At 37.7% G+C, this 10,947-nt stretch overlaps 1 protein-coding gene across 1 annotated transcript in view; it reads right to left on the bottom strand.

The window, feature by feature from the left end:
* LOC107625624 (putative disease resistance RPP13-like protein 3) overlaps positions 1–844 on the bottom strand; it is a 4,431-nt gene extending 3,587 nt beyond the window's left edge. Inside the window, exon 1 of the mRNA XM_016328307.2 lies at positions 178–844. Coding sequence (XP_016183793.1) covers positions 178–665 — 488 coding nt within the window. The 5' untranslated portion in view covers positions 666–844. The remainder of the gene's footprint in view (positions 1–177) is intronic.

Genomic DNA, 10,947 nt, shown 5'->3' with positions numbered 1-10,947 from the left:
ATATGAATGCACGGGAAACTTCTGTAACTACTGTGGCCATCTCAGTCATAAAGCAAGGGGGTGTAACTTTAATTGGAAGACTCGCTGACAGGGGAGGTCAAGGAGTAAGGATGAGGGACTCGTAAATAACACGTCTCAGTTCCAAATTGAATAAAAAGTATAGGGTTTAACTCTTACATGTCTGCAGTACGATGTTGTCCACTCAGGTTGCCTACTGAAGTCAAAGCCAACCTCCATGCTTCCACCTTGTGTGAGTTTCTGCCATTTTCATGCTTAATCATAGCTGCTTCATATTGATTCCTTTGATGGCGCACATCCGATGGTTCTACCTTGTAGAAAATTGGCAAAACTCTTTGTCTTCTTCCCCTGTCCGTGCACTCCATGATCTTGGCTAGCTCATCGAGGCACCATGTGGAAGAAGCATAGTTTTGACATAGCACAACAATCGAAATCCTTGATTTCTCAATTGCCTCAAGAACAGCATGCGCAATTTCATCACCTGTTTTCAGGTTGTCCCGATCCCTGAACGTGTTGATTCTTTTGCTTGTCAAAGCGTGGTAGAGACAATCTGTGAAACCGTACCTTGTATCGCCTCTAAAACTGAGAAAAACATCGTATGTGAAAAACAAGGATGGTGGTGTTTTACTTGTACTATGGTTTCCCATGCTGTGATTTAAGTCAAATAAATCATCAGTGTGGTATGGACGAAGCAAGGATTGGAATTGTTTTACTTTGCCAAACAAAGCCTTAGCGAGAATCGATTTTGGAATGGAGAATGGAGTCAACGATGGAGAGGAACAGGAAATAAAAAAAAAAGGTTAGGAAAGAGATTAGCCAAAAGATTAGCCACTAATTAACATTGGGGAGTGCTAGAACAACCACCAATCAAATGAAAATATACTACATCCTAATTTAATGCTACTAATTAAATTTATTCTTTTAACCCTATTAATTCACATTGTTTAACATTTTACCATGAAGTAAATAGTTAGTTCTTTCGTCACTTCTATTGTTAACAATATCAGAGTATATTAAAGATTTTAAATTAGTAATATTAGTTTTTTTTTGTTTTAAAGTCAATTTTTTTTAGAAAAATGATAGAATGACTTGTGGAGAAGGAAAAACTATATATTTCTACTTCTTCAAAAAGCTGTAAATTAACTTTTTGAGAAGTTAAAAGCTTTTTTTTTTAAATAGTGTCAAATACGCGTATTGTGACTTTTCATAATTCAAAAGTAAGAAAAAAAAAAAGAAGTAGCTTTAAAAGTTACTTTTTCGAACTTTTGACTTATGAAAAGTAGTAATATTAATGTTTGGTGTAATTTTCAAAACCAAATTGTAACTTTCTAAGAAGCTATTTAAGTGCTTATGGGGAAGTTTAAAAAAATGAATTTTCTCATAATAAAAAACTTTTTATCACATTTCGTTTAAAATAAGTATTTTTAGAACTAAAAAACCAAATACAAAATAATTTATTTATAAGCTACTTTTAATATAAGCATTTATTATTTAGGCTATTTTTTCAAAAAGAGTTTAGTTAAGCTGTTTACTCAAACTGTGCCTAAGTTCTCTTTTCAAAGTTTTGATTTGATCTAATTTTATAAATTTATTATGTTAATAGTCAATTAAGATTCTTAGGTGTGTATTGGAGTGTCACTTAACGTGTCACATTAGCAAATTTTGACAGGATCAACCAAGAAAGCGACGAAAAGACTAACATGACTAATGTAAAATTTTTAAAGGACGAATTTGATTAAAAAATATTTCAGGGACCAATTTGAAAAACGAGTAATTTTTCAAGAACTAATTTGACCATTTATAATAAAATCACAATTAAGCCTAATCTAATAATTGGATTATTTTAGATTTCTTACATCCATACATAGTACAGGATGTTATCTGCCACGTATAGATGGGGCCACTAGTGTAAAACTGTGAGAGCGCAATGTTGGGATGATTAGAAGCTTATGTAATGTATGATGCATCTTAAAGGTGGAAGTGTATAAATAGTGTTTGCCAGTGATCTTGAACAATGAAATTCACGAGCAAGTAGGGTAACGAGTTTCGTGGCGTCTAGGCCAGTGAAGTGAAATAAAGAGGGAGTGACTTGGAAAGATAATCCGACGTTCAAGTCAAAATGAATCTAAAAGGTAAAATTTTAAAATTTTATGTATTGGATATTTGAAAAGTCTAAGATCCCTTTTATATAAGTATTTTTTCTGTCTCCGATCTTTTAAATTAGAAAAGATACAATTCGTATCCGAATTTAAATACTGGTGAGAGATTTGTGGTTATCTAGAAGGTCCCGGATTCTTGGACTGAGAGGACAAATTGGGCTTGAGGGTCGAATCGTCGTTGGGCCACTAAGGTCAGAACCCAAGTCCATAACAGTGCTCCTAAACGTGGCGTGTCTGGTTCAGGCAGTGACGGCACGTTTTCGTGGACTCGGGTTAGAGCTCGACCTTTGGCAGGTCGATTGAAAATGAATAGTTTCTACAGGACTTTTGATCCTGGAGATCTTGCATGCAGTTCTCGAGGCATTGCGTCAGTTGATGTCAAGGGGCTCATTTATTGCTGCCTCTTTGTATTCGCACTTTTTAAAATGTATTCATTTAAAAACTGCTTCAGTTATATTTGTAGCTTCTTATTTTCTAACTTTCTCTCTCTTTCCTCCATCATTTTCGTGCACGTTCTCTTCCTCCTTTTTGCTTCTGTTCTCCGTCGTCGGAGTTGCTTCAACCGCTTCTACAATTGCCTTTGTTTGGTGATGTCTATCTGAGCTTTGTCGTCATTCACTGTTCGTGATAGTCAGCTACTGCCATTCAAGTAAGCTTCTCTCCTTTGCTGTTTTTATTGTCTTTTTTACAGTTATGGCAATGTGATTAGTAGTGTAGCCCCGCCGTGAAGGTGGTTTTAAGAGGCTCAGAGGGGGTGCTACATCCTCTCTGTTTAGGGCTTAAGCTAGCTTTCCCTTGAGTTTTTCTGGTTTTTGGACTTTTTATTGTAGCTCATAGGCTTACAGTGGTAGTGCCCCCAATTTATAGGTATGGTGCGAAGGAGAGCCGTGGGATGCCGGAGCGATCTGTGGTGGGGGTGCCGCAGAGAAAAATTATGAACTCTCTCTTCCCGACTCCTAGGAGCACATTTGCTATGGATATATGGAGGCACCTCAGGTTTCTGACTGGATGTGGGTTTATAAACCCATGTTCCACGACGTAGAGGTTCATTTTCCCTTTTTCGACTTTGTGATCAGGCTCCCGAACCGGTGCAATTTTGCCCCCTCGTAGCTCCATCCTAATAATTAGGCGGCTATAAGGTGTTTTAAGCTCGTGTGCGAGAATCTTAAAATTTTGGCCATTGTGGAGGTCTTCCTATACTTCTTTCTGCTTACTGTGCCACACCGAGAGGGTAAGCACAAAAAAGAGGTACATGTCCTTCCGAGCCATCCAAGGCCGGAAGATTATCGGGAACTTTGAGGACTCCTTCCATGGGTTCAAGGAGGATTACTTCAAAGTGAGGCCGGCAAGGGGACATCATCCGTTTTGCTAACTCTGGAGGAGGGATGGAGGTTCCCGACCTACTGGAAGTATGAGGTTGCGGCTGATTATTTAGTGAAGGTGACTTATGAGGGGTTAAGTCGAGAAAGTAACAACATAGTCGAGGTATTGTTGGTCGTTTTTGGGAATAGGTTGTTGAATCCCCAACATGTGATGGGTGACCAGGAGGGCGGTCGTCAGTATGTAAGTAGGTTTCTCGATTTTTACTTCGCTTCTATATTCTTCTTTTTAGTATATCTGTTCTTATAAGTTATCTCTTTCTGTAGTTGATATGGTCGGGGGGTTTACAAACATGGAAAATCTCATGTTTGCCTTCCTCGAGGTGGAGGAGGAGGAGCAGCCTCAGGCTGAGGAGGTCCTTGCCTCGGGTGCCAGTGTTGAGGGGCATCACGAAGTCGTGGGTACTCAAGCTGTGGATGATCTTCATGAGATCACGCCCCTATCTCCTCAGAAGAAACAAAAGACGGCATCGAGTGGGAAGGGGAAGGAGGTTATCGTTCCTTCTATAATGGAGAAAGTCTTTGATGCCTCAGCTTTCATTGATGAGCACTTGCTTCTGAGGATAGAGGAGTACTTCGCGGACTGCGATTTAGCCGCCCAAGCGAAGTGGGTCTATCACCCCTTGCTCCGTTCTGCGATGGTGGACCGCAAGACAAAAACGGTTATGGGCAGTCACAAGTGTTAGGCGGGAAACTTTGCCAGGTTAGACCGATTTGGTGACTGCTCAATCAAAGAGAGATGCAACCGAAACTACTAAGGCTAAGGCTGAGAAGGAGGCCCAGGAAGCCAGGAATGAGATCCAATGTCTCATAGACAGATCTCGAAGGTGGAGCGTCGGGTGAAAGAGGCAGAGAAGAAAGTGAAAGCCACCAAGGATGTTGCAGATGTGTTGAAAAAGCGGAATAAGGAGATCGTGAAGAACATGAAGGAGGCCATTTCTGCTACCGAAGAGTCTCTGAAGTCGCAGGTCTCTCTCCTTTCTCCTGACTTTGATGTTTCTCGGATTGGTGCTTTCAAGACTATCCGAGATGGGTAGATCGTTGACCTTAGCTTTGTGAAGAGAACTTAGTTTCTTTTTGTTGTATATTTTGAATGTATGCCCGTGGGGCTGAGTTTGTTTTATATTTTGAATGTAAGTTCAAGGGGTCGACTTTATACGCTTGGTTAAGTAAACTTAGGCCGTATTATGACGTATCTTGTATTTTATTTTTGGTTAAGTCATTCAACTCATGCCGTACATTATTTTTGGTTTAAGTCTATTCGACTCGTGCCATATTTTACTTTGGTTATCCATTCGGGAATGACTCAGTTTCAACTTTGGCTTCCGGGTTGATCAGTCCTAGGGTGCCGCTTTCGTAACTTGAAAAAGAGAAAAAACTTTGAAAAGAAGAGAATAACTTCCTTCATAAGAAGGGTAAATTTTTATAAAACTTTAAATTAATTCAGGCAAAAAAAACAAGAACAAAGAAAGAAAATAATAAACGAACAACTTGGGTTCAACAGTCGAGAAGATAGCATCCTAGCTTGTCATATTGTTGCATATTTGTCTTCATGAGTAAAACCTTTTCCGGTTGACAATGTTCCAAGCTCGGGGTATCGGGGACCCGTCAAGTCTTTCTAATTGATAGGCTCTTTTGTTGCAAGCTTCCTGGACACGGTAGAGTCCCTCCCAATTCGGTGAAAGTTTTCCTTCGCCTGGCTTTCGGTTCCCAACATTATTACGCCGGAGCTTGCTTCTTTAAATTCTAGTTATACCTAAGGGCTATCCTTTGTTTGAGGACTGCTTCCCTTAGTTGGCAAGCTCCTGAATTTCGTCCACCAAATCTTTTTTAGTTTCTTGATCGAAGGTCCCTAGGAGGAACCTTGGGCTTGGCTCGTGATCTCAACTAGTATGACTTCTTTGGTGCCATAGGTCAGGCGAAAAGGTATTTCTCCAGTTGCCGATAGTGGGCTGGTGCAGTATGACCAAAGGTCAGAACCCAATTCAGCTACCCAATCGCCTTTCTTTTGCTTTAACCTTTTCTTGATCCCTTTTAGGATCACCTTATTTGCTGCCTCAACTTGCTCGTTGGCTTGGGGTGTTCTACTGTAGAGAAATGTTGCCGGATCTCCAGTTCTTCAAAGAAGTTGTACAACTTCTTGTTGGCAAACTAGGTACTGTTATTGGAGAAAATGACCTCTGGTATATCGAATCAGTTGCTTACTTTTCTCCAGAAGAACTTTTTACATTGAGCTGCCATTATGCTGGCCAAGGCTTCAGCCTAGATCCACTTGGTGTAGTAGTCAATGGCTACTATAAGGAATCTAAGTTGTCTCATGGCCATAGGGAAAGGGCTCGTGAGGGCGATTCCCCATACCGCGAAAGGTCGGGAAGCCATGATAGGGGATAGCTAGGTGGTAGGAGTACCCAAACCCGCGGGTACCCAACCCACCCTACCCGATTGGGGGTAGGTTTAAACCCGACCCGCAGTGGGACGAGTTTTGATCATGGCGGGTGTTCAAGTGGGGGTGGGATTGGGTCGGGTTTAGGGTGTACCCGCCCCGGAGTATATGTGTGTATGTGTGTTTTTTTTTTTAGGGATTAGGGTTTCTCATTTCACTCATTTATGCCTCTACTACTCAGACACTCACCCAGAGAAGAGAGAACCATAGTTGTCTTCTTCCTCCGCAGCCCATCTCTGGTCGCGCGTCACTGCTTGACCCCTCGTCGTTGCTGCTCAGCCCGCCGCCATTGATGCAGTGAGCCCCTCTCCTCTAACTACATCAGTGTCTTTCTTGTTGAGCCCCTCGCCATTTCTCCTAAGCTCATCGCTATCACTAATGACCGTAAGTTCTTATCTTTCTCGCTCTGTCGCCCTCTCACTCCGACTCTCTCTCTTTCTCTCTCTCTATATCACATTGTGAGTCTGTTACTTGGTCGATCTAAGTTCTTCTCTTCTTCCACAGATCATCATATGGTCGCCGTCGCTCTGAGCCTTTCCGTCGCCATTGCACATGAGCCCATCACCAGAGCCCCCTTTCTCTATCTCTCTGACCGCCAATAAATTCTGCAATTTATTATGCAATTTTGTTAATATATGTGCTGTGCAGTGGGTTTATATATGTCTAATTGAGAATTTTGTTGCAATTTTATTGATTGAGATTTGAGAATCAAAGACTATTGATAGAAATTTTATTCATAATAAAATCTTGTTTATGATAGAAAGAGTTAGATTATTTTGATACAAGTGTTCTGAATGCTTCCCTTTTTTTCACCTCTGTGTACTTTTGTTATACTTTTTTATGGAAAAAAATTTAGACTCATCTTAAATGTAAAAGCAAATGACTTTTTCTCAATGGAAGGCCTTAATAGTATAATTATAGGTAAATTTTTTGGATAGATTTCTTATGTATTATCATTTTAATCGTTGATCATATTATTTGCAATAGTTTGCTATTCTAAACATCATTTCTTGAATTTTTCTTAAATTTCTTGTGTTATTATACATTTCAGTTCATTGCACTGAGTTATGTTAAACTTGTTAATAACTTATGAAACTTTAATTAGGTGAATATATTTATATCTACAAATAAAAATTTGTTAATAACTTTTATTAAAATATGTCGGAAAAACTTTTATTATAAGTTGATGAGTTTGGAAAACTCTTAATTAATATTTATGATGGCTAAACATTATTAAAAATAATTAACTGCAAAAATTAATAATCTGATTTGATTAAATAATTTTTGTTGCAGGTTTTTATATTGGGCCGAAAAATGAATTTCTGGCTTAAGTCCAATAACCAGCCTTGTTGCATGATTATATACTAAGTGGCTGAAATTTTATATTGTTGGGCCAAGCTTAATGTTGCTTACAACCAAGCCCACGGTTAATTTTTTATGAGAGCCTCCTATGCTTGATCCAAATCCATCAGGAAAGCAAATGTTGTTAATTGGGCCAGATTTAATATTTGATGCAACTAAGCCCAATTATATGCAATGCTAATTCCTCATGCATTACCCGAAAACAATGAAGAGGGAACCCAAATTGTTTTCGACAGATCCAAAATTCAAACATGTGTTGGATTTCAAATTACACTCAACTATCATTTATTACATGGGAACTATGAGAGAGAAATTGACAAAGTGATGTGATTACAAGCACCAAGGCTACACGTTTGTCAGTAAAAGGAGAAAGGGAAATTAATTCACTTTTATCTTTTGTTTCATTAACTACTATTTCTCTTTCCTCTCTCTCATCTCTTTCTTGCTTCTTCTTTGGTCTTTGTCCAGTAAACCATGGACGCCGTGCTCACTAACCAACAGAAGGAAGAAGCTGCATGCATCAAGACCATCAAGTTGATGATGGCAAGAAAACATACTAAAATAAAAATGAGCTGTGGCTAAGATACTTACCAAATGTGGTCAGATTTGGTGAGGTTATCTTAAGCTTTGCATGCTCAAAAAGGAAGTAGAAGATCTCGGCCAGCAAGGGAGATTCTTGAAGCATGGCTTGTCTTTGATTCTGCTCAACCACCACAGAGAGTAGCTAGAAGTGTTCTCAGAGCTACCTGAGCTAACAGTTTTCTCTTCTCCTTCAATGTATTCTGTTTAGTATTTTTCTGTTTAATTTTGTCATATCTTGAGTCTCATGGTAAAAGGCAAACAGTGAGGTTTGTAATGAAAAAAAGCCATAGAGCGGAAAAAGGCAGAGAGTGCAAAATTAAAAGAAAAAGCCATAGATGTCTTAGAGTTCCTTTGTTCATCTATGTTGTGTTTCATGATTCTGTGGGAATCCCCTTGTAAGTTGGGTTAGCACTTTACAAGTTGTAATCAGATTGATTATAGTGAAATTCCATCATGTTTGTGATGGAGACTGGATGTAGGCTGCACTGCACTTAGCAGCTGAACCAGGATATATCTGGGTGTAATCTTCAACTCTTCTCTCCTACATTTCTATTTCTACTGCACAGGAGCAAAAATTAATATTATCTCGTGCCAAGTGACGAGACAAACAGAAAAGTCTCGTGGCTAGGGACGAGACAAAACAAAGTTGCTCGTGTCCAGTGACGAGCAAAAACAGAAAAGTCTCCTCTAAGTTCAGCAAGTGTTAGCAACATAAAAAGGGGGCTAAGATTCAACCCCCCCTTCTCTTAGCCACTGAAACCATCATAAGTACTTGATAATCTTTTCAAACTTATAAGATTATCTATGTATAAAGTATTAAGAAAATTGTTATAATAATATAACATGATTTCTTAGTTAAAGGTTCTATATGGTTAAAAGTATTAAGAAAGTATTAAGAAAATTGTTAAAGGTTCTATATGATTGTTTAGTTTTTCAATTTTTTCAATGTAGGTTTTTTAAGATTATGTCATGGCTAATAATACTAGAAAAATCATACAAAACAACAGTGTTGCTCCTAATGATAATGAAATTGAGCTTTAGAGTAATGCTAATCGAACTTCAGAAACTTCACAAGCAACGGATAATAATGCCTCAAATCCAGAAGGATCAACTCCTATTGAAGGTGACAATAAGGCTAATGTTAAGAGTGCTTATTGGGAGTATTTTGATCGTTTGAAAGTTGAAGGTGAATGGAAGAAGAAATAATGCAAATCCAAAGAATGGTACCAAGTCATTGAAGAACCATGTGGACTGATATTGTGAGAGAATAAAAGTAGCCAACTCAAGGCAACTATCAATTGTTGAATCACTAGAAAAACAAGCACAAATGCAAAAGGTGAATGAAGATATATTTGTGTTTTATCCTTCATACACAAAAAAGTATGTTGCCGAAATGATTGTCATGCGTGATTATCCTTTGAGTTGTGTGAACCACCATGGACTGAGGCGAGCGTTTGCTTCAATGTAACTAACATTTAAAATGCCTAGTCAAAACACAGTTAGAAAAGACATCTTGAAGATGTTTGGAGATGAGAAGCTGAAGTTAACTCTTCAACTAGATGAAAATGATAGTAGAGTTGCAACAACTAGCGACATGTGGACTTCTAATCAAGAAAAAAGATACATAGTTGTCATGGCTCACTATATTGATAGTTTGTGGAGGTTTCAAATACACCTATTGAGGTACTTTAAAAATTTCATAAACTTTTATACATTGTTTTGTTTTCATATGTTGAGTTTCGTTAGTCTAAAATGCTTGCATGTTTGTTAATCTTTTAAGCTTTTATTATGTTCCTTGTTCCCAAACAAGTGAAGTTCTCACTCAAACATTGATGAAAATATTATTAGAATGGAACATTGATAGAAAATTGTCCACTTCTATATTGGATAATTGTTCTACTAATGATGCTATGATAGATAAACTATTGAGGCATTTAGATTCTTCATTCTTGATGTTGGGAGGTAAATTGTTACATATGTGTTGTTGTGCTCATATATTGAATTTGATTGTGAAGGATGGTTTAAGTATAGTTAAGAAAAGTATTGAAAAGATTCGTTGTAGTGTATTGTATTGGACTGCAGGGCAGAAAAAGAACGAAATTTTTGTGAGTTGGTGTGCAAAAACAACGATTCCATTTACTAGAAAATCAGTTCTTGATTGCCTGACTGGGTGGAACTCAGCTTATTTGAGGTTCGAAACTACTTTGTTGTATAAAGCTATCTTTCCTAGGTTAAGGCAAAAGGAACCCTAATATAAAATTGTGCCAAGTAATGAAGAGTGGGAACTTGCTAAGAAAATATGTGATAGATTGAAGTTATTTTATGATGTTACTCAACTGTTTTTTTGTTCTAAATTTTCAACTGCCAATTTTTATTTTACTCTAGTTTGTAAAATAAAAATGTCATTGGATGAATGAAAAATTTCTAGTAATCCATTAATTGCTAATATGGCATCTAGCATGAAGAAAAAATTTGAAAGGTATTGGGATGAAATTCATGGCATTATGAGTGTTGCTGCTGTTTTAGACCCTAGGTATAAGACGGTTGGGGTTGAGTTTCAATTTGAAAAAATGTATACAGATCCAACAGAATGTTTCAAGCAAGTTGACAGAATTTATTAGTTGTATAATGAGTTGGTTAATGAATACAATCAAAAAATGAGTTCTGATGTGTCATATGTTGGTACAAAAGAAGTTGATGAAAGTGAAAATGTAAGCCTATTTGGGGATGATGATTATATGGTATATCTTAAAAGAAGAAAAATAACAAGGCTTCATATGTGAATATTGAGTTTAATCATTATCTTGAGGAGTAAATTCATCCTCCAAATATTCCTAACTTTAATGTTTTGAAATGGTAGAAGAACAATCAGATGAAATTTAAAGTTCTTGCAAAAAAAGTCAAGGATATATATGCTATTCCAGTATCCACTGTTGCTTCTGAATATACTTTTAGTACAAGTGGTCGTGTAATTTTTTCTTATCGTAGAAAGCTCAAAGAAAGC

Source organism: Arachis ipaensis, chromosome B02 (assembly GCF_000816755.2).
Source record: "Arachis ipaensis cultivar K30076 chromosome B02, Araip1.1, whole genome shotgun sequence".
Classification (NCBI taxonomy): Eukaryota; Viridiplantae; Streptophyta; class Magnoliopsida; order Fabales; family Fabaceae; genus Arachis; species Arachis ipaensis.
This window is presented reverse-complemented; position numbering and strand designations above follow the sequence as displayed.